At 31.6% G+C, this 25,644-nt stretch overlaps 1 protein-coding gene across 1 annotated transcript in view; it reads right to left on the reverse strand.

The window, feature by feature from the left end:
- The window catches only part of Lrp1b (LDL receptor related protein 1B), a 1,492,917-nt gene that overhangs the window by 506,294 nt on the left and 960,979 nt on the right, over positions 1 to 25,644 (reverse strand). The window contains exons 33-35 of the mRNA XM_077794359.1: positions 22,877 to 23,021; positions 18,690 to 18,811; positions 16,942 to 17,073 (exon numbers count right to left, since the gene is read on the reverse strand). Of these exons, the coding sequence (XP_077650485.1) occupies positions 16,942 to 17,073; positions 18,690 to 18,811; positions 22,877 to 23,021 (399 nt within the window). The remainder of the gene's footprint in view (positions 1 to 16,941; positions 17,074 to 18,689; positions 18,812 to 22,876; positions 23,022 to 25,644) is intronic.

The following is a 25,644-nucleotide window of genomic DNA, read 5'->3' on the forward strand; positions in this document are numbered from 1 at the left end:
ATCTAACTGATTACCAATGAAATCTATTATATTTTCTTACAACTAAAATACCAGTGTTCATGCACTTGCTCAATGGCTTTTAGTAAATTTTATGTCAAAACCTATTTCTCTTTAATAAAAAAACAATTTTACTTATCTCCTCAAAAATAATTATTTAAATTAAGATTTAGCCACTTCTCACATTTTCTTTACAAACTGTATGGAAACACCTTTTCAGAGAATACTCAGACAATGTCACTTATTCACATCTCTGTAAGAAATGCCAACAAGTCCAGTCACCGAGTGTTGGTGAAGATTATTTGAAAAAAAAAAATTATCTCTGGAAATTGACCTAAGAGATTATGCACATGAATAAACATTTATTTAACAATTTCTACTAAATCTTAGAACAGTAAGAGTCAGTGGCACTAGAGTCGCAAACTAATCCATCTACAACCCTAATTCAGATTGATGGAAGCTCTTTTATAGACAAGAGTAGCCAAGAAGGCGGGGACCCCTCTCTCCATGTTTCCCAATAAATAATATCCAAGGAAGGGCAGGATGCTATCATTTCTCATAAACTCCAACTGCAATTTTCATGTGTTTAGAGCTCAGGAACTCCATTCCTCCACCTTGCGCTCACTCAAAGGGGGAAGACTGCCCCAAGCAAGGAAGCCCAGAACACTAAGATATCATTTGCCCTCACCCTTTCTTGCTGGTAGGGCAGAAATTCCATGTCAAAAGACATAAACCAAAGGACACCTCTGCTCCTAGCTCCAGGAGAAGCAACTCAGATCCTGCCCATAAGGAGTCCATAGGAATAGAGGACTTCAAAGCTTTCCCCAAAGACACTGGCTATATTTGAAACCAGGTGAGGGAATTCAAGCCTAAGTATGTTATAAAACAAGAGAGATTTTTGGTAATTTTAAACAATCTCTAAGCAATTAAGGGAAGGTTTTATGAGAGCAACAGGCTAAATTGTAAGCCAGCTTGTCTATTATAGGAAACCATGGAAAGAGAGCAATAAAAGGTCTTATGGAGTGAAAAGATCTTATAACCACTGGTCTCAAAAACTGTCTCAGCTGGAATTTAATTGGACCAAAGTGGAAAAATTAATGATGGAAGACATATAGTATCTCTTGTGAATCTAGACCCAAAATATTCAACAAAATACTAGCAAATGTATCCCAGCAACATATTCAAGAGGACTATGACTTTAACCCTATGGCTCTATTCGATTTGTACCTAAAACAAGGTAACTTTAACATTTTCAAAATTTTAGGTTATTGATTTAAGATGTTTCATTTGATTTAATGTAATTTAATATAAATCTTTATTTTCATTCATTAATATGGTACACCCTATCAGCAGAATAAATGACAGTTGCATGAGCATCTCAATTGATAAACAAAAAATGCTTAATAAAATCCAATACCCTTTCATGATACAAAATGCTCAGCAAATTTCAAATAAAGGGGCTGTCCTTCACCTGAATAAGAGCATTGTTTAGTCTGCATTTTTTTTTTTTTTTTTTTTTTTTGCTGCTGTTACTAAAGGATCTGACCAGAATAATTTTAGGGAGGAAAAGTTTGAGGGCTCACGATTTCAGAGATGTTAATCCATAGACAGCTGGTTCCATTCCTCAGGGCTCCAGGTCACACAAGAACAACATGGTTGAAGAGGGTGACAGAGGGAAGCAGCTTATGTGGTGATCAGAAAGCAGAGAAAAGACTCCACTCTCCAGATACAAAATATATACCCCATAGCCACGCCCCCAATTAACCACCTCCTCCAGCCACAACCCACCTGCCTCCAGTTACCACTCAGTTAATCCCATCAGGGATTAATCAATTTATTAGGTTAAAACTCTCACAACATAATCATTTCTCTTCTGAACCTTCTTGCATTGTCTCACATGTGAGATTTTTGAGAACACCTAATAGCCAAGCCATAACAACCATTCACAAAATAATGACAGCTAATGTCACAAAGTTAATGGATAATGTTTGGATGCTTACCCCTTAAGAACAGGACAAAATGTTAACATCATATCATTAATGGATAAAGCCTGAATGTTTTTCCTTTAAGATAAGAAACAGGCACACTTATCTGCACTAGCCACTTCCACTCAACATTGCACAGTAGGTTGTAGCCAGTGCAATTAGGCAAAAAAGAAGAGGAAGGAGTGAAGGGTAAAAGGAGAAAGAGGAGAAAAAGAAGAAAACAGAAGAAGGGGAGGAAGAGAAGAAGTCATGAAAATGAAGAAGCACATTATTTGCAGATGTATGGTGTCATATATAGAAAAACATCAGGTATCTACTAAAAACTTATTTTAAGAAATAAATTCAGCAATGTTTCAGAATAAAAGATCAACCTACAAAAATATATTTATAATGAACCCCAAAATTGAAATTTAAATATTCTCACTTAAGATAGCATTTTAAAAAAATAAATTTAGAGAAATTAGTATAAAGTTTATACCTTCAAAATTGTATTTGTAATTAAACATAACTGAAATAGGAGACACTACATGTTAATATTCTTGAAGACATACTACTATTAAGATCTCAATACTTTCCTTTTTGTTCTACAGATTCACCACAATTTCTATCAAAATATCAGTTGGTTTCTTTGTCAAAATGTCAGATTCTTCCTAAAATTCATAAGGCAATAAAAGGGGTCAAAATCTGCCAAAACAATCTTGAATGAAGGTAGGGGTTCAAAGTTTCAATTTCTAAAATGACTACACGGCAACAGTAATCAAGAGATTAAGTGCTCATAAGGATAGACAAGTAGATTGTTGGCATAGCATTGAGAGTCCAGTACAAAAAACAAACCACGTATTTACAGTTAATTGATTTTAAACAAGTTCAGAAGACAATTCAATATAGCAAAGAATAGTGTTTTCAGAAAATGGTGCTGGGATAAATGGATATTCACATACAAATCCAAGTGAATATCTATATCCATATACAAAACTCAATTAAAATATATGTCATATACCTAAATGTAAAAATTAAAACATAGCACTAAATAGGAATATGGCATTTTATCTTAGTGCTATTGTATTTGGCAATAGTTGCTTAGTTATGGCACCAAAAGCACAAGTAACAACACAAAGAATGGAGCTAAAATTGTACTTCATTAAAGTTTCAAACTTTTTTTATCCTGGATACACCATTAAAAAGTGAAAATATTCCCAACCTCAGGATAAAGAGGCAGCAGGATCATAAGTTCAAGTCAGTATCTAAAACTTAACATGACCCTATCTCAAAATATTAATTTTTAAAGGACTGGGGATATATAGATCAAGCTTAAAGTGATCCTTGGTTCAATCCTCAAGATCAATAAATGAATAAATATATAAGTAAATACACACATACATAAATGTAAAAACAACTAGAGCATGGAAGAAAACTTTCTGAAGCATACACCTTAAAAGGGAGGTTTATCTAAAGTATATTAAAAATTACATCCCTCAGGGGATGTAATGGTGCATACCTATAATCCCAGCAACTTGGGAGACTGAGGCAAGGACACCAAAAGATCAAGACCAGACTTTGCAAGTAAGGGAGGCCCCAAGCAACTTTGTGAGACTTTTTTAAAAAATAAAAACAAGGAGGGTTTTTGTTTTTTTTAAATAAAAACACCTCTGAGTTAAATTCCCAGTATAAATTTAAATAAATAAATAAATAAATAAATAAATAAATAAATAAATAAATATTAAAATGTTAGATTACATTCTCAATAAAAATGGAAGAGAGATCTAAATAGCCATTTGTCCACATATAAATGGATAATAATTGAAGGAAGAGTGAGGAATGAAAGAAGGGTAAGCAAGAAATGAATGTCGGAAACCAGGCAGAGAGATACACTTTATTTGAGCTGACAAATAAAGGCCATGTCTCCATAGGAGAGAGAGGCAAGACAGACTTAAGTTCTGGGACTTTTATGGGGCAGGCTCTGGAATCAGAGCCAGGTGGGTCCTGATGCAAGTGGTTAGGGGTTGCGTTGGTATAAGGGAGTTGTGAGCCTTTCTCAGAAAAGCCCTTGGGTGGGAAAGTGAAACTTTTTCCTTAAAATGGTACCAGTCACTTAAGATGGCCATCTGGATGCTAAGCAAGGACCTTATAATAATCATATAAAATCACTCAATATACTTAGAAAACAGAGAAATGCAAAGCAAAATTAAATAAGGTATCTCTTTGTATACACTAAAATAGCTACAATAAAAAAGTCCAAAAAATTAAAAAAACAGATTAAGGCAATGATGAGGAAATTAAAACTTCCACACACTGCTAATGGGAATGCAAAATGGTTTAAACAGCTTCGAAAATAGTTTGGAAGTTTCTGAAAAGATTGAGTATAGAGTTACTGTATGACCTCTCAAGTTCACCCATACATATATAGCCAAGAGAAATTAAAACCTATGTCCATACCAAAAATTATTCAGAAACATTCCTAGCATCTCTACTAAATCTAAAAAAGGCCACATAAATGTTTGGTTGAATAAGTAAATATATCATATATTCACAAAATGGAATGTTAATTGGTAAAATAAATATGAATTACTATGTTACATATGACTGAAGTTTAGGCTAAGTGATAGAAGTCAATCATAAAAAATAATATTTCATATAATATATGGAAAATATCATTTTGGAAAAATATGAGTGTTAATTTCTATGAGATTTTTAATGAAAATATTGTAAATTAACAGAACTCTGATTATACTTCAAACTGAATTGCACATTTTAAATGGATGAATTGATAATATAAATTATATCTCCATAAAGTTGTTAAATAAAGGAAATTCTACTTTAAAAAAAATTTCTCAAATGTTAAAAAACATTTACTGCCAAATAATGGAAACAATACAAATGTTCAAAACTGTTGGGTGTTTTAATCAGTTTTTCACTGCTGTGACTAAAAGATTTAACCAGAACAACTGCAGAGGGGGGAAATGTTTATTTGAGGGCTCATGGTTTCAGAGGCCTCAATCATTGAGGTGAGGCTGAACACTATGGCAGAGAGTGTGGTGGACAGAAGCAGCTGGCATGATGATTAGGAAGCAGAGGGAAAGACTTGTCAAATACCAAATATATAACCAAAAAGCATGGCCCCGGGGTCCCACTTCCTCCAGCCACACTCTACTGCCCTTCAGTTACCATTCAGTTAATCCCACCAAGTGATTAATTCACTTCCTGTAAACCATCTTGTATTGTCTCACACATGAGCTTTTAAGGGATGCCTAATAGGTAAACCATAACAAAAGGTTAAAAAAAAAAGCATGGTAATCCACATGATACAGTCATACTAGATTAAAAACATTACTTATAGATTGATGCAATAATATTAAAATATTCATAATAAAGTGATAATTTAAAGGAACAGGACAAAATCATTTCAATTAAAGTTTATTTATACTTTGAAAACAGCAGATATATTACTATACCAAAATATTGTCGTTGCTGTCTGTGTATTAGTAGTAGTATTGGTGATTTCTGTTCAAATTTGTTTCTGCACCCTAATTTTACAAATTTTCTATAATTTTAGTAAAATAATTTTTAATGAAATAAAAGCAACTATTTAAACACAGATTGAATCTGCCATCAATAAGTGATTGCTGAACTAATGATTATTACTCTATCAACTCATTTTAATAATGTTTAATGACGATTGAGTTGATAGATGATATACTTTTTGAATGTAATAATAATTATTTTGAACTAATAAGGTTTTATATAAAATTACAAATAATTGAGTATGCAAATATACTCATTAGTATCCTTTATTGTATCTCTAAATTAAAATTTGTACCAGTTGAGCTAAGAACATCAGTTGCTTTATCATTAAAATAGTATAATGATACTATAAAGATACTATAATACTATTGTAATATTTAAAATAAGGTTATTAATAAAAATCACCAATAAATATTAGCTATTCTATTCCCTGTTAATCAGAATAATATGTCATAGGTGACACAATAAAAATTATAATCATTCTTATTCATAATATACAGAATATATATTTAGGATTATTAACTAACAGATTTTTACAAACAGCCTATATATTGTGACTTATGATGCTGTTAGTAATAGAAGTTTATAGTAAAAAGAAGCAAAAGAAAAGTTAGAAGAGGAGCTCCTTATTGAAGAGAGGTATTTTTCATTTGTTTTGTCTTAAGTCTTTAAAATCCCCTAGGGCTAGAGATTCATGATCCTTAAATAATCTATTCTAGCTTTTTGTATACTGACAATCAAGTTACAGTTTGGGTTCCATCTGAGTATTACATCTACCTATCTTATTATCTCTCTCTCTCTCTCTCTCTCTCTCTCTCTCTCTCTCTCTCTATCTCTATCTCTTCTTATTTAGTATTAAGTAAAAGTTCATAATAAACAAATGCAACAAATTTCTAAACAAATCAATTATGCTTTATTGATATAGTATTTGAGGAATTCACTGACAAATCACATTAGTCATAGTTAACAATGGGCCATAGCACACAGTAATAGAAACGGGATTTGCATAATGGCTCCTATGCATTATTGTGGGTATAAAGAACTAGTAATAGTTGTCCAGTACTTTGGAGCTCCCTTAATGTCTACAAAACTGGACAAGCACAATTGAGGTAATATTAGAACTCAATCTAACTGGATACAGTGGTGCACACCTGTAATCCCACTAATTTAGGAGGCTGAGGCAGGAAAATCTCAGGTTCAAAGGCAGCCTCAGCAACTTAGCAAGACATTAAGCAACTTAATAAGACCCTTTCTTAGGGGCTGGGATTGTGGCTCAGTGGTAAAACACTTGCCTAGCATGTGTGAGGTACTGGGTTCGATTTTCAGCACCACATAAAAATAAATAAAGGTCCATCAACAACTAATAAAATATATATTTTTTTTTTAAAAAAAAAGACCCTTTCTTAAAACAAAAAAGAGTAAAAAGGGCTGGGGACACGGCTCAGTGGTTACACACTCCTGGGTCACTCCCTGGTACCAAAAACGTAACTAAACAAATAAAGTAAAATAAAGCTCAATCTAATCCTAGCTAGCTTCAGTCAATCCATATCCTACCTTGATGACAAAGAAGAAAGAACCCTCACTAATAACTTATTAATTCCACAAGTGTTGCACACTTTTGTATTCTCCGGGCTACTCTATACAGCTATAAAGAATTTCTTATAAAGAGCTTTTCTTAGAGTTTCGGTGCAGAGATTTGACAGTAAAAGATATGGTGTAAGTTAGCATCACATGACACCAAACACTGGACACAAACTGCAAAGGGTGGTTAGAGAGGGTTGCTGACTTCTGTTGAAGATCTTTTTTTGAATGCTGGACAAAAGCAAATTTGGCAAATGCAAAACATTAAAAGCTAGGTGGTGAGTAATGGAGTGTTCAAGATGACAAATAATACCCTAAAGAAAAAAAAAATTGTGGTTCACTACTATCAATGAGGATAGAGGTTCAAAACCTAGAAGTACAAATCACAATCACCTGAAAATTCTGTTAGATTTTTTGCTCTGGTCTAGGTCTCTCAACTTTGGCACTATCAGCATTTGTAGATGTATAATGCTTTGTTGTGAGAAACTATCCTGTGAACTGTTTAACAGCATCCTTGACTTCTACCCAAAAGATGCCTATGTGTACCCTTTCAACTATGAATACGAACAACATTTCCAGGTATTGCAAAAATGTAATTTTTTTCCTCAATTGATAATCAATCAAGTAATTGATTGCTTAACTAATGACTATTGCTCCACCAACTCATATTAATAATATTTAAAGTCAGATTCTCATTACAAGGACTACCAGATTCCCTATCCTGGCTTTCTGACCCCCACATATTAATTGCTCATATCATTGGAGGCTTTCCCCTATATAATAATTATTTTTTCTTTTATTGTTGATGTTGTTAAACATCCATTCTTATTTGGATACATCTGGAATAATCCTTACTTTTTTCTTACTCTAGCATGGTAGTGTGGAGAAAACTAGAATCTGGAAATATATATGTGTGAGTTCAAATTCCAGCTACATCTCATTTCACTGTATTATCATCACTCACCCAAACCCTGATCTTTGATATCACTTATTCATAATTGCAATGAAACTATCAGGGATGGCATGATTATCATTAATCTCTAGGTATTCGATTTATCTATCTATCTATCTATCTATCTATCTATTTATTATGTCAGAATCAGGGGCAAAATCCCAAATGTGAATCCTGAATAGAGAAGTTAATCTGATCCTCTCAAAGCAATGAACTCTTCCTGACACCTTAACTCCTTAACAAACCCAGTTTCTTCACTAGTTTGACAAATGAAATAACAAAAATGTTTCCCTAATTTTATTCCTGTAATGTAGTAGTAAGTGATCAAAAAATATTGTGTTTTTATTGTCATTATTTTAATCTCTTCTTCCAAATACCCCTCTTTCTGATCTTCCCATGGGCTTTAATTTCTAAGATTTTTCTATTTCATCAAAGTCCTCATTCTAAAAGCACTAAAGAATTCATAGCATCAACTGGCTCTTTTTTTCCCCCTGGAAGTCTGAAAAGGATCCACTTACTACTTATTGCCCTTGGATAAAAACAAGGCCAAATGATAAAATGGAATTAAAGATCTATTGCTTAAGACCAGTCCAAAATCAATTAAATGACTTCCCTTTTTTCTCTATTAACTAGAAAATTTTCTATTTGATTAAAAACTAATGGCCAATAATCTTGGAAGCTGAATCATAGCTTTTATTTTTTTTATTTAAAGAAAGAATGTCAAAAAGACAAATGAACTAATATATCCTTGGTATTCTTGAAATGGGGCAAAGAGAGAGAAGCACTTTTTCAAGGTTAAAGTTACACTGAAAAACATTTAAGGCATCAATGTACCCAAGTCAAAGGAGATTTTCCATTATCATTTGAGCTGTCAGCATGTTCAGGGATGGATTTCTGGGAATAAACAGATGTCAATCTATAGTTGAAAGTTAGTGATTTGAAAAATAATTTACAAGATTGACCTATTTATAAAAATATATTCTTCACTTATTTTCCACGGTGCTTTAGTTGGATTCATGGATGAGATAATGTGGTCTAATCAAACATATTTTGCAAGAAAATTTGTCAATCTCCTAGCAGCTATTAATCATCTACTGTGAATTATTATAACCAGAGCTTTTGAGAACAGGATTCTAAGCAACACAGTTTTGATAAAGAAGATGACATAGAGAGACATTAGGGAATCATATGTCAATATTACTCTGCTGAAGAGACTTTTGAGCAGTTCAGAGGAATTACTTAGATGAGTTACTTAGATGACACAAAAGAAAGGGACCTAAAACAGATTGCACTTATTTCATGTAAATTACTCTAAAGTTTGGTGTTGGGATTTTTCATATCATGAGAAGCACTAACTTCATAGCCCGAAGTTTCATGAGATTTGCATAATTCTCTCAATATAGTAAATAACATAGATCTCAGGTTAAGTTGGCAAAAATTTTAATCTTAGTAGTTCATCACCATAGATCTTCTGGTACTTTTAAATTTTAGGTAACATTTTGAAGAATAATTCAGATGCCAAATAGGAGTCCACTTTATAAATATTTTATGTTTAGAAATTATCAAAAATGATCCATCTAATATTTCCAATAGCTTTTTAAGCCTATATGTTAATCATATTGTATTTTAGATAGTGTTACAGGGTTTTTGTTTTCTTGGGATAGTGCTTTGCATCTTGAAAGATTTAATGGACTTGACAATCTACAAATACACACAAACTTCTCATATGATTTTAAAAATATATTCTTGAAGCAAGTTTGAAATGACAGCACAAACTAGTTTTGGTTCACTATCACAAGAACAAGAAGAAATTGAACCAGCTCTAAAAATTCACGTTGTAGCCAAGGAAATGGTTTTCATAAAATTGAAAATATGTCCCAAAGCAACAATAGTGTATTTCTTAAGCTATTGCTGTTACTGACATAAAAAAGAATTCTTTCTATAATTCTTCCGTGGCTTTAGTTGGTGAAAAAGTCCTTAATAGGAAAAAAAAGGAAACTTGTAAATAACTGCTTTTTATTAATTCCCAGGCATAAGGGGAAAAAAAGAAAGACTCACTTGAGGGGTAACTGCTTCAGTTATTAGATGGTTTTAAAATAACATGATTCAGTATATAAATCATCATAATAAATGATGTTTAACCAGCATGAATTTTCAGAAGTATAGGGTTATTTCATAAAGTAATGCCAGCTACAATCTAAATAAAATTTTGTTTCAGTGGTTATAAAGGCAAATGGCATACTGAAATGAGTTGGAAGTTGGGTATTCTATTACCTGGATTTTTATTCTATATTTTTGTTCCAATTTCTTTACCTAAAACATGAAAGAGTGCTACAGATGGTATCAAATACTTTTTTCAGGTTACAACATTAAAAGATATTTTGCATATAAATGCTGTGGGACTATTAAGAAGGCATTTTTCATGTAAATAGGTAACATTTGCTGTATAAATATGGCAATGATATTTTCTCACAAATTCTTCACTTTATTAAAGAGACTTTAATTTTTAGAGAACTTTTAGGTTCACAGCAAAACAGATCAGAAAGTCCCCATATACTTTCTCCCCTAACCCACAGAGAGCCTCCCCCACTATTAACACCTCACACCAGATTGGTGTGTTTTGTAACAACAGATGACCATAATTTACTTTAGAGTTCACTTTTAGTATTGTACAATCTATGAGCTGGGAAATGTACAGTAGTCCCCTCTTATCATCACAGGATATGTCCCAAGACCCCCAGTGGATGTCTCAAACCACAGATAGTACTGAACCCTATTTATAAACATTACAACACCAAGCAATCTTTCTGAGAACAGAGACAGCTGTTAAATGACTAATGGTAGGATAGTGTATACATCATAGGCATGCAGAATAAAGATGTGATTGATGTTCAAAATAGGATAAAGTGAGACAGATAGAGACTTCATGCTACTAAGACAATCCCCAGTTCAAAACCTATGAATGGTTTACTTCAGGAACTTTTCATGAAATCTCTTTAGACTATGGAGGACCATGGATAACTGAAATCACAAGAAGTGAAATCACAGATAAGGAGGGAATGCTGTATAATAACACAGGCACTCAGTGTTTTTACTGTCTTAATAGATTACTATGTGATTATATTAAAAGGGTGTTAAATTATTTCTCTTAATGAATGCCAGTCATACCCACATAATGTTCATTATATTTTGTTTATCTTTCACCACAACTTATTTGGGATGTTCTACATTTAGTAGACAGTAATCAAGATTTGTTGGGTTGGATGACCCAAATTTGAACTGAAGAGATAAAAGATCAAAAAAGAATATGAGCTTGAAACTTTTAGATAAATCATCATTCTCTTGAATAGAATGTTCTCTATTCAAGTAAAAACTTATTGTTTCACTATTATCAAAATTTTGCAAAAAAAAAAAATTCCTAAGGAAAAGGGGACTCAGAGCATTATTTGCTGAAGATCATATAACTAAGTAGAGCAATGGGTTTTGTTCTGAAAGTTCTTCTCCTAACTAAAATATCTTTTAAAGCATCAAATGCAGTATCCAGTCATAAGACAGAATCCTACTACTGTGCAAGCAAGGATTTTCAAAGCTCAATATTCCCCGCCCCCTCCCCCAATGGAGTGGGACTTTTCTAGTGGAAAGAAAAATCAAATGCTATGAAAAATAAATTTGGCCACAGGGTATTCTTTCTTCTGTGATAGTATCCAAAAGTGCTTCATCTGGTGAAAAAAAAATCCTTTTACTGTTAATGTTTTAATTTATTAGGATTAACCCAGTGAGAATCAGATGTGTTAATCCTCATGAAATTTACAGGTTTAAACAATATAGCCCTGTAAAACTGCACTGTGGAAATGTTAGCAATAAACTGTGATACTTGTACTTAAAATACAATCTTCCTCCATTTCATCTTCTTATTATTAATAGATCTGTTTAGTTAAAATAATGGACAACTGTTTCCTTCTACTTTGCCATTTAATTTTTTTAAAAAAATCATTTGTTTTTGTTTTTACTCACAACAGCTCTGTTGGAGGGATGCATTTTTATTATCTCATCTTAGAGACCAGAACATCAGGGAGGTGGTTAATCAAATCCCATCATATTAATCAGCTAAGTAGGTTGAATTTAAAATATTCTGACTCATGTTATATTTTTTCCATTGAACATTCTATCTAAAGGTTTTTTCTGACTCAATTTAAAGCTTTTGTTGAAAAATTGAAGTGGCTACGTTGGTAATGCACACCTGCAATCCCAGCTACTCATGAAGCTTAGGCCAGAGGATCCATCAAAGTCAAGGTCAGCTTGGGCAATTTAGTAAGACCTAGTCTCAAAAGTGTTGGGGATGTAGATCAGTAGCAGAATGCCCCTGGGTTCAATCCCAACTATCACCACAAAGGAAAAGAAGAAGGAGGGAGAGGAGAATGGAGAAAGAAAGAAGATTTAAAGTAAAGACATTCTAATATTGCTATTGTGGTAGAACACAAAAACATATAGGCAGAGACAATAAGAATTATCTTAATTTACTGAGTTTTCTGGCTGTCTTTGGTTTGTAAACAACCACTCTGAAATTTAGTGGAAATGATCATTATGTTTCTAAGGTGAATGTTAGTAATAGAAAAAGGGGAACAGAATATTTGCAAAGGGAATAATGGTGGAAGAATTTACAATCAGGTGAAACATGAAGATAATGGTTCAAAAGAGAGAAATACAGACCAACACATCAAAAATTGTTCTTTTAGGAGCAATATAGTTATTTCTATTTCTTCTTTCTTGAAGCAACTTCTCTCCACACAGTTATGGAGATTGTATATTCTCTTTAATGGTCATCAATCAAGTTGCTGACATTTACTCTGATGCTAATAAATTTTTATAAAACACACTAGGTAAAGAATCAGACTGTACAGTAGATAGAACCACACAGGATACACTCAGAACTGATTGAAAGCTCCTGATACTACCACCACCATCTTCTTCTTGAGTAATGTTTGAACTGGCTCATTGTCTAAGCACTCTATGCCAGCCTCCCAAGTATGACAAATACAAACGTTTATTTGATGTTTCCACAATCTTCAAATAAGGAAACTGAGCCTCAAAAAATTCTATAACAGAGTGAGGACCCAGAGTTAGTAAGTGACTGTGCTGGCAGTGTGAACCACTCTTCTATATTAAATCCTGGACCTTTCCATTAAATGGGTTACTAGTTTCTAAATCTCAGTCCTTGGTTTCAAAGCAAATCGTATATCGCTGTTTTCCAATTGTCAAGATTATAATAGATTTTTGAGTGTTATGTCTACCAGTCTATTCCATATGCCTACACCTTTTTGTAGTTAAAAAGAAACAGATTTTCTAAAAATTATTTTTTCTAGGAATGTAAATTAAAAACATGGCAGACACAATATGAAGAACCTGAAGTTTTAACTAAAATAACTAATTCTTCCTGATGAAAAGCTATTTTGATACAAAATAAGACTATGATATTAATAAATATTGGAAATTTTGCTATGGGAGGCTGCTATTATCTGTAAATAACATTATCTTGTATCATGATATACAATATAAAAGTTTACTATTTCAGGGCCACAATGAAACCTCAGAGAGTAAATTTCACCCATTAAAATGATCAGTTTAACCTTAAGATGCAAGAGTTTAACTAATAATATAATGAGAATATTAAGATCAAATAACTTTTATTATTTCTATATCCTGGAAATTTATCAAAATATTTTCAATAATCATTATGGATTAAATTTAAAAATTTATATTATTAAATATTCTTTAAATTTTAAAGAATCAAATATATGATGCTAGCTAAAACAATGGATTATGTACTAAGCAAAAATATACATGTTAATATAATAATTTTTTTCAATAAATTCAAGTTTTCTAAGTTTTGCACTTGATTATAATATATAATAAGCTTCTAAATAATGATTTTTGTAAATAAAAGCAGAATAGATCTTATCATAAGGTAATACATTTCCATGAATAAATAATTGGCTCCATCAACTTTTATTGAAAATCATACTATGATTTTAGCAAAACTAACATATTGTTTAATAAAATATACCATATTTGTCTGAGTTCACTAAAATTGTGAAAAAAAAATAACATGTTACTTAAAAAATATATTGTAGCTGTCTAAAACTATGGAGTATTACTCTGCATTAAAAAATGACAAAATCATAGAATTTGGAGGGAAATGGATGGCATTAGAGCAGATTATGCTAAGTGAAGCTAGTCAATCTTTAAAAAACAAATACCAAATGACTCCTTTGATATAAGGGGAGTAAACAAGGACAGGGTAGGGACGAAGAGCTTGAGAAGAAGATATACATTAAACAGGGATGAGAGGTGGGAGGGAAAGGGAGTGAAAAGGGAAATTGCATGGAAATGGAAGGCGATCCTCAGGGTTATACAAAATGTCATATAAGAGGAAAGGAGGGGCAAGACAAGATAATACAAATGGAAGAAATGATTTACAGTAGAAGGGGTAGAGAGAGAAAAGGGGAGGGGAGGGGAGGGGGTACAGTAGAGAATAGGACAGACAGCAGAATACATCAGACACTAGAAAGGCAATAAGTCAATCAATGGAAGGGAAACTGATGTGATACAGCAATCTGTATACGGGGTAAAAGCCGGAGTTCATAATCCACGTGAATCAACCGTGTAATATGATGTATTAAGAACTATGTAATGTTATGAACGACCAATAAAAAAAAAAATAAAAGACTCTTTTTAAAATGCAGAAAGTTTACCTCGCTGTGATTGCAAACATTTGTACAAGATAATTTACTGAAGGAAATCATCTTCCAGCCATTTGTGAAGATCTCAAAATTTATTACTTTGCATCCCAGGATTTCATCAACTGTTTAAGTAACGTGTGTTAGAACTGAGAGGTAAAGTAAGCTTAGTACCAGAAATCCATATGCTGACGAATAAGGATTTTATAATATTATAATCTGAGATAATAAATTTCAAATATGGTAGGCAAAGGAATGGTTATGAACATGAAGAGAGAGCCTGCAGAATGGGAGAAAAATCTCTGCTTGCTACTCTGTGGACATAAGATTACCATCCAGAATAAGTCAAGAATTAAAAAATCTTGACACCAAACAAACAAAAACACCACATAACCCAATCAGTAAACAGGCAAATGAACTAAATAGATATTTTTTAAAAAAGAAAAAAATACAAGTGGCACACAAATATATGAAAAAATATTGAACATTTTTAGCACTCAGGGAAATGCTAATCAGAATACACTGAGATTCCATCTCACTCCAGTAACAATGACAATTATCAAGAATGCAAATAACAATAAATGCTGGCAAAGCTGTAGGGAAAAAGTTACATGTTATAGTTTAGATATGAGGTGCTCCTCTAAATCTCATGTGTGAGCTATTGCAAGAATTTTCAGAAATGAGATGATTAGATTATGAGAGGTAAAACCTAATCAAGTCAGTTAATCCATTGATAGATTAAATGATGGTAACTGTAGGCAAGTAGGGATGGCTGGAGGAAATAGGTCATTGGAGTGTTCCTTTCGGGTTTATATTTTGTCCCTGATGAGCAGAGCTCTCTTTTTGTTCCTGGTCACCACATTCTAAGCTACTTTCTTCCCCCCACACACTTCTGCCACATTGTCCTCCCTGGTCTTGGGCCTAGAGCTAGGGAGTCAGCCTACCATGGACTGAACATCTGAAACCATGAGCTAAAACAAAGTTTTTCTCTTCTACATTGTGCTTGTCTGTTATTTTTGTTGCAGCAATGAAAAAGCTGACTAAAATATTAGTTATAAATTGTTGGTAGAACCCAAAATTAGTACAACCACTTAGGAAAGCAGTATGTAGATTCTGTAAGAATAGGAATGGGAACACTACATGAATCAGGTATCCCACTCCTTGGTATTTTATCCAAGATTTTTTAAATAAACATATTATACTGATACATACATACCAATGTATACAGTAGCAAAATTCTCAATAGCCAAGTTCTATAACCAGGCTAGGTACCAGTCAATGGATAAATGCTTAAAGAAAATTTAGTATTTATACACAATGAGGTTTTGCTCAGCCATAAAGAAGAAGGAAATTGTGTCATTTGCTTGCAAATAGTTGGAAATGGGGAACATCACACTAAGTGAAATAAGCAAGACTCAGAAGGTCAAGGGTCAAATGTTTTATATGCGGAAGATGGAGAAAAAAGTATTAAAATAAAATGGGGATCTCACAAAATTGAAGGGCGATCAACAAAGTAGGGGCTACATTTCCATAATTTTATTAGGACACAAAAAAACTAGTTAACTTCAATAAATTCCACAGTGTCTACCATTAATTCCAAGTCATCCATTTATATTAGCTAAATGCTAGTTTCCTGTCTTTCACCCTGTACTGACAAATAAGAGGGAAAGGTAAAACCTGACTCCAAAATGATGCACAGTGTGATAAAAATAATTAAAAGCGGTTTAGTATTTACAATGTTTTCTATTAGTTAGATTACATTTGCTGCTGTCTGTATTAGATTCAAAAATCACATCCTGAAAATATTTTGAATATGATCATAATTTTATTATAAAATAGCTCAAATGCTTTACACGCCTTTATATTTGTTACTAGATGAGAGTATTATGTCATTTGAAAAATATAAAAATAAAAGTAAATAACCAACAGCTAATCACAACATATTAATTTACTTTCAATTTAAATACTATATTTTAGGAAAATTTTACATGATATTTTCTTTAAGTAAAACATTTAAGACAATTTGTGATAGGCTTAAATATTTATCTTCAATTTGTTTTCTTATTTCCAACTTGGCTATCAGAGTTCAGATAAAAAGTTATGTTTCTATCATGCTTAGTAAATCATATTAGAATTATACCTAAATTATAATTAAAAAGTTATTTACCAGCATGGAAATCTATTCCCACGGCAAATGAAGTTCCTGAGATGGGCATCAAAGCATCCATTTTGTCACTTGGTTCAAGAGGTATTCCCCTGATTCCTTCATGAACAGAGTACATGAGAAATGATTCTATACCTAATTTGGGGGGGGCAATATAAAAATAAATATTTAAAATTAAAATAACTTAATCAATATTATTTAAATTAATAATGTATTTCTTAGTCTTTTAAAAAATTTTTGATTGTATACTACCCTTTCTTACTAGCTAAAAGGTAGGGAATCATGGTTTTCACCTTGAGTATACAACATGATCTCTAGCAGGTTGGTTAAAACGGATTCCTGAGCCCCTTTCCAGAGGCCTCATAATGTGGAATTCTGAAAAGTTCCCAATTGGTGATGATGGTATTAGCATGGGAAAACATTTCCATAAGCACAGAGATAATTATTTGTTACTGTTGTTGTCCTAATATATATCTATTTTTAAGGAAGAGTAAATTTCTTAAATCCTGTAGAACACTAGACATGCACCAATTGCTTATCTTTTGCTATTAATATCTTACTTTTTCAGCATTAAAAGCATATCCTAAAATAAGCACATAAAAATAACCATACTACCAGAAATTTTTATGCTAACCCTTATCAATTTTGCTAATATATTAGAAAATACTTATATATTTACATATTGTTTTATTAACATCAAGATTCCTAGATTTATATCTGTTTCTGTCATTTTTTATTCATGGGGTTTGGGCATGTTAATTTCTCTGTAAAGTTTTCCCAACTATAAAATAGTAATAATAAGAGATCTACCTCATAAAATTATAAGGATAAGTGAATTACATGTATAAGGTGCTCAGAACTAATCATGGCAATATAATAAGTACAATACAAATAATTTATTAAAATTCAATAAATAATAATGCTGGCATATAGTTTTTAAGTAATATAAAAGATAAAATTTAGCTTTAATCACCAGATATAAAATTTCCAGAACCAAAGTTCTTTGGAATAATAGAACTAGAGATTATAAAATAAGAAACAGCAAATATATTTTTATGTTGCATTCCTTTAGTAGAAGTGCTACTGTCCCTCAATTTTGCAAACCTAGTTCTTATATTCTCCCTTATGCCTTCTATAAATTAGTTGAAAAGTAAACAAAACTAAATCAAACTATACATTAATTACAGGCAATCGACCATCTCCTTTTACTTCAATTTTTGCCTATTCAAGTTGAATGTAGAAGCTACTACATTTGGTTAATGTTTGATAGTAAACTTCATCTTATTTTCTTTGCAGGACAAATTCTATGCAAATGTGTCACATAAATAGTTGTTAAATTATATTACTAACACAATTTAAAGATTATGCCAAAAATAATGTAGTCATGTATAGATATATTTAATTTCTTTTCAAAGCAAGGATATAAATTTTTTCTCTCCTAGGAGCACAGTTTACCCAAAATATGTTTAAAACATGTGCATAAAAGTCATCTGATTAATTTTCATATTAATTCTCCTTAATTTTGAATAGTAGCTGGAATTTTTTTCAAAGTTAGGAAGTCTTAAAAGAAAAAACAGTGATACTTCAAATATTTCTGATATACTAAAATTTTACATGTATAAAACTAAGCAGTACACCATTTTACAATTAACAAGCTAATATTATTTTTCTAATGTTTCACTGACTTTGGTTGCATAAAATCTGCAATCTGGTAGATTAAGTAAATGCATTAAAACTAAAAATTTTCATACCTTGACATGACATGCGGTTCTTCTGGAGATAATATCCCACTGTACACACGCAAGTCCTTGTAGTTTCAGATGTTGGTAAACAAAGCTGTGAGCATCCACCATTATTTAGGTGGCAAGAGTTGCTGCCTGCATAAAGGAAAAAAAAATACACAAAAAGAAAAAAAGAAAAAGAAAATTAAAGAGTGTTATTCAATATTAAAAATTTAGCAAATATTTTATGCCTTTAATTCCTAAATGTAGCTGTTCATATTGATCAGTCTCACATTTTATTCTTCCAAATAATTTGAATTAGCAAATTATAGTTAAATTTTGCCCTTCAGAAAAAGCAAATAGAAATACATGAAAAGATTATAGTTACAGAAAAGCAAAAGAGAACTGATTATTCATGAACACCATCATAGTTCTTTGATATGATGTAAGAACACAGAAATCAGGGAATGTTTATTTTTTTTTTTATTTGGAACTTAACTTCATCTCCATAGTTATTTCCTTTGCAAAGATATTTTATCCACGTGTCACATAAATAGCTATGAAGTTATATTACTAATACAACTCGAAGATCATGTCATTTAAAAAACGAGGCATGTGTATGTATAAGTACTTTATTTTAAAAAAATAATAAATTTCTCCATTCCTAGAAACATAATTCTCCAAAATATATTTAAACACACCCATAAGAGTCATCTAATTAATTGGCATATTAATTCTCCTTACTCCTTTACAGTGTCAATGACAAATATTAGTCAGGTAATCACAGGTAGGCATTCTATAAAGATGTTCTTTTGAATTTACTAGGCCCAATATGCTAATTAAAACTGTAGTGTAAAGTTTAGTAACTTACAATCTTACCAAGCAAGTTCATTAAATATCCCATCTTTACAACATTTTTATTATTCTAGGACATGCAATGCCATTTACTGGATGTTCAAGCTCTGATACTAAGTGCAATAAATCCAGTGAGAATTACAAAGCATGATGAAAGCTATATATCAATAGCACTCCATGGGAAATTTAAAATACCAATGCAGTTCATTATTTCTCATCTCCTAAATTCAAGATAGTCTGATGGGATTTAATTGTTCATTCAAACCCGTCACAATCTCTGTCATTTTTGAAATGTGAAATGCTCTCAATTGGGGAGATTTCTCATCAGTATATCTACCACATTCTCTGCTCATTTCTTATAGATACTGTTCTGTCAAGGCTGAACTTTACCTTAAGTAACCCAAAGTTTTCAAACTGTTACAATTATTTTCTAAATTAACTAATGAATACTAATTAATTCGTTTTTATCCCCCAGCTTACTCAAGATATTATTTCAGCTCTCTTTTTTTTTTAAATAATAAGATAATTATATTATTATGTGTACAATAATTCTTTATTGGCTATATATATATATATATATATATAATTGTATAGAAAGCATGTGGATAAACATTAAAATAATGCCAATCTATAGAGATATGCATATAGATAGATATTAGTTTTTATGCCAATCTTTAGCGATACACATATAGATAGATATTAGTTTTAACTTTCACTAAAGCCTGAACAACTGTAAAGAGATTTACAGATTATACCTGACTATAAAGTATGAAGAAATACCACACGGAGAGGAAAAATAAGGGGAACAAAGTAAACAAACAGGTTAGGGAAGAGAATGAATTCATAAACATAAGACAAAATGAGGGGTTATATAGCTTTGATAATATAAAAAGTATGTGAAAAGAATAAACAGGAGCTTCTGGGATGGTTTAATTTTGGGGGATAGGGGTACCAGGAATTACATTCAGGGACACTCGACCACTGAGCCCCATCCCCAGCCCCATTTTGTATTTTATTTAGAAACACAGTCTCTCTGAGTAGCTTAGTGCAACTTTTGCTGAGGCTGGCTTTGAATCCTCAGTCCTCCTGCCTCAGCCTCCCAAGCCACTGGGATTATAGGCATGCCCCACCATGCCTGGCTACAATGGTACAATTTTTAATATAATTGCAATAATAGCAATTATATTAAATAACATTAAATTGTATTAAATAATTATTAATTATTTAATTAAATATGTATACATATTTATATCATATATAATACATAAATAATATATAAATATTATATTATCTATAATTATTTAATTATATTACTTTATATTGAATAATATAATTGCAATAATAGCAAGTTTAATACATTTAATACATTTTAATAACTGTAGGGAGATAAAAAATTAAAAAGTATTTACAAAGTCACTATTTATAGTAAGTATCCTTTCCTATGAAATATAGGTGAAGTGGGAAATAATATAGTGATTTTTATAGTAATAATTCATGTAGTGATTATCTATCAGGTTAGAAATACTAGCTTGAATTGAAATGTTGTAATGATATTGATGTTCAAACCTCATGCCCCAAATGAATACTAGAGCTAGAAAGTCCATTTGACTAACAAGAAGTCTCAGCTCTCCAGTGATCTGTGTCAAAAATGATAAATGAATCAACTAATTGTACTCTGAAATCCAAAGAGATAGTAATGTTAACACCTTAAAGAGTCCTAAATTGCTCATATTTCATACTAATGAAGCTTTTAAGCTACCTGCAGTGATTCTGTTAATGGGATTGTCTTTAATACAGATGATTTTACCAGCATATTCTTTGAGAAAAAAATGGTATTTTCACTGCATATTAAACTTAGTCATATTACATCTTTAATTTCTAAGTGCTAAGGGTCTATTCATAGTGTATGTTACATTTATCTGTACTTATAGGGACAAATTTTTAAAATAGGAAAATCTGGTTAATAAAAGTTAGCTAATGGCAGGCATAGTGGCACACACCTGTAATCCCAGGAGCTGGGGAGACTGAGACAGGAGGTTTACAAGTTCAAAGCCAGCCTCAGCAAAAGAAAGGAACTAAGCAACTCAGTGAGATCCTGTCTCTAAATAAAATAGAAAATGGGACTGGGGATGTGGCTCAGTGGTTGAGCACCCCTATTTTCTTTTCTTTATTTGTTTGTCTCTATTTATTTATTTATTTGTTTATTTATTTGGTGTTCAAGCCATCAAATAGGTGGTCTCACACATTTTAGGCAAGTTACCCTTCCACCCAAAATAAGCTCAATAATCATTTCAGATTAATTACTGAAGTAATTATTTTAAAAAGTTTTTTAAAAATTTCTTTTCATGAAAAAAGAAATATATTTCCCTCTGATCCTCACAAGTAAGGCTTCTAGAACAAATCTGCTCCATCCTCAGGGAAGGCAAGCACTGCTTTTCTCCATTTTCTCTCCTGTTGTGCAAGCCAGCACTCAACTGATATCTCCAATAATTCCTGCCTGATGGTTGTCACCTGTCTTCTGAAATACATATCCTGTAGGATCTGAATTCTTCCTCCTATTCTTTTCTGTTTTTGTCTCTCTGCCCCAAATCATCTAGATGAAATCATTACATAGTGTCCAATTTTTTTTCATGAAGAATTTCCTAGAAATAAATACATGAAACTGAAGATTTTTCATGGCAAAGACTAAAATAAGGAAGTGGAATACAGAAAAAAAAAATATATATATATATTTTACAGGAGAGAGTTCTATTAATGTCATGAATAATAAAGCAAAAACTAAGAAAGAGCCAGCAGGTGTATAGTTGTACAGGATGGCAGCTCTAATCCAATTGCCATTTGGGCAAGGTGACAAATCCACCTATGTAATCCATCTGTTAGTTCTCTCACTCCATTTCACTACACACCATTTGGAAAAACAAAACAAAAAGGCTAAATGCTTATAGCCAAACAATTCAATGCTTCAAACAATTCAAATATAAAACCTTTACATCTTATATCCACTTTGTCTACTTGAAATTCCATAGTTCATTCAGTTTCTGGGCTTAATTATATTTTGTATGTATTTTGCTGGGATATTTTTTTATTCCTATTTTCTCATAAAAAACACTAGGAACTATCTCTTTGAAGACCTGACACATTAAGATATGTAAGGCCATTTTGTTAATATTTTAAAAGTTCATTATGTATCATAATACATAACTTTTAAAGACATTTCTCCTATAGTATTAAGCAACATTTTCCTTTTTTTTTTTTTCTTAATTAGAAGCAAGAGTAAAAACTTCTATTGCTGGAATGAGGAAATAGTATGAAAAAAGAGAACATTATATGCTCAAAACGTGGCATGAATTTCCAAGTGTGACTTGCCTTGCTGTGCTTCTTTATCATATACTTTCATATGAACAACCCCAGAAGTCTTGTTTCGTAGGATGGTGGGGTTTCTTCCATCTCTTTTGTTACAGGTTCCCAGCTGAGCTAAGTTTTGGTCTGCCCACCAGAGTTTCTTATCTATAAAACAAAAAAAAGATTTTTAAAGGAGAATATAAATATTTTATTAAATAAAATAAATAGCTATTAAAATGTAATACATTCTGATTTATTTTGTTCTATTTAAAAATCTAAGGGAGATATTAAAATCACATTTACTTTGAAAAACGCAAACTATAGTGACATATTATTCAAAATTTCCTCCTCCTTTCCCAAGTCTTTAACCTTTCTTTTCCCCAAAAAAATCAATAACATTTTATATATTATCTAATACATATTATATTGATAAAATAAGCATACTTCATATCAATACATAATACTTTTTTTATTTTTATACTTAAACATGACAATAGTAGTTTTGTGCTGTATGTGTAAATAAATAGCAGAGTCCAACAAAATAGCTAAAGAAAATTAAAAACATATTGTTCTCTAGCTTTCTGTTTGCTAATTGTATTTAGTTTTTAATAACTTTTATTTTCCATTACTGGATTCTTCACAATTATAGTAACTATTTTTATTTCTTGTGCAGAAATACTTGCAGAGAAATACTCCATTCACAGAAATACTTGCACAGATATACTCTTTCTTCAAAATTGTATTAATTCAAAGTTGTAGAGATATAATATCATGACTTAAATTCTAGATGAAAACAGTTTTGCAAAGAAAAAATTGCTTAAACATTAAGTAATTAATGAATTATTTTTTTAAAAAGGTAATACAATTGTTCTTGGTGTTATTACTCTTTGCATTTTTTTAGTGACCCAGAAGTTAAAACACTATACTAGGACAGAAGCAAGTATAATTCTAATAGATGTTATTTGTTTTCAGTTTTCTATATCAGCCTTTAATAAACCACAGAAGACTTGCTAAGATGGTGATGTAAGACATAAATATTAAGAATTTTGCAATGTAAAAATAAAGTTTTCATAAGCAAATAAGACATTGATCTTGGAAAGAATATTCTCATATAAAATGACAAATAATAAGATGATTTTAAAAATGAATAGCAAAGAGACATTTAGCATAATATATATAATTAGAAAATGACTAATAAAATACCAAAATCATCTAGAAAACTGGGAAGGGTGAGATTAAAAAGAATAATAGAAATTATTAGATTTTTGTCTTTCATATCAGAAAAATGCATGATATATAAAACTGATAAATAAATATTACGTATACATTTGATAGAACCCTGGAAGAACTTAAACAGCTATAAAAGATCTGTTTTTGAAAGTGAGACTGAAGGTGGAAGGGTTAAATTAAATGATATTCTGTTAATGACAGTCTTTTTTGTATTGATTGTTTTGTTATTATGTGTATATTACTTCAGAATTTATAAAATTAATAAAAGTAGTAAATTAAAAGCAAATTAAAGACCTGGCAAGAGGAATATAAGTGTAGGGCTCAGAGCCTTTCTGGCTGGTCTCTGACACAGAATAGGTCCAAAATAAGTTTTTGGTTTTCAAAGTAGCCTAAATCAAAATGTGTTCCATTTCTATCTCCTAGACAAAAGCACCTCACCATAGGGACATTGCTAATTGAGTGAGGCTCAATGTCATCACAATGGAAATCCAGGAAATTGTGTTCAGGACCAACGTTAACTGAAAGCACCACTCAGTCAAAGAATTTTCCTTTATTACTAACCCATTAGGACCCAAGGGGCCTTGAACAGGAACAACATGACACTAAAACTTAAAACAGTCAAGAGGCTGGATGATTTTCAAAGATGTATCTCTGTGCAAATTCTCATGTTTCAGTAAGCTATGACCTAACATATCATGACTCAGGATTCCATTTTTTCAAACCTGAATTTTTTAACAAATTTCTACAGCAAGATCATACAAATTCTTTTATGATTACTTTTTTTTTCTAGTTGCTATGGGAATTCAGTGGGAAAAAAAAAATACTTCCTTGACATTCTTTCTTCCTATCTAGAAAGTAGCCACCCTATGCAGATGCTATGAATGATCACCCTACAAAAATTCCCTTCCGTTTTCAGCCTGCTAGAGAAGACTAATTTTCACAGACGACAGTCAAAATGTCAGGTGTTCTGGGAAGTAGAGGTGACCATGTAATCCAATTCTGTATTAAACTTTTTGATCAGGTGGTGCTTCTAAGAGTAACCCAAAATCATGTCAAATTCCCAGTTACTGAGAGTAACCAACTAAACTCTAATGTGCTGGTAAAGGATTGTTAAATAAATGGGAGAAGGAACTAAATACAAAGAACCATGACCTTGAGGACTATGACCAAAGAGTCCCTGGCCCATGAAAGACCATTAGGACTTAAACAACAGGAATTTTACCCGTGACCAATGTGAAACTGAGACCACAGTTATTCTGGAAAAACTATTGTAGATTGTTATAGTCCTTTAAAAACATATTTAGTTTATTCCTAATTCTTGAGATTCTTCAAAATCTTCTAATTACATTCTGTTTCAAATTTAAAATTACCTATCATTTTTTAAAACCCTACATAAATTGAATTTTTTCTACCTATTGAGACTTCTAACTCTCCATACTTATTATCTCATAATATTAATGCATTTATTCATTCCACTAATATTGTACAGATGTGGCCCCTGAACATTGAACCTTCAGAAGTGTGAACCAAATTAAACCTCTTTTTTCATTAAAATTTA

Source organism: Urocitellus parryii, chromosome 1 (assembly GCF_045843805.1).
Source record: "Urocitellus parryii isolate mUroPar1 chromosome 1, mUroPar1.hap1, whole genome shotgun sequence".
Taxonomy (NCBI): domain Eukaryota; kingdom Metazoa; phylum Chordata; class Mammalia; order Rodentia; family Sciuridae; genus Urocitellus; species Urocitellus parryii.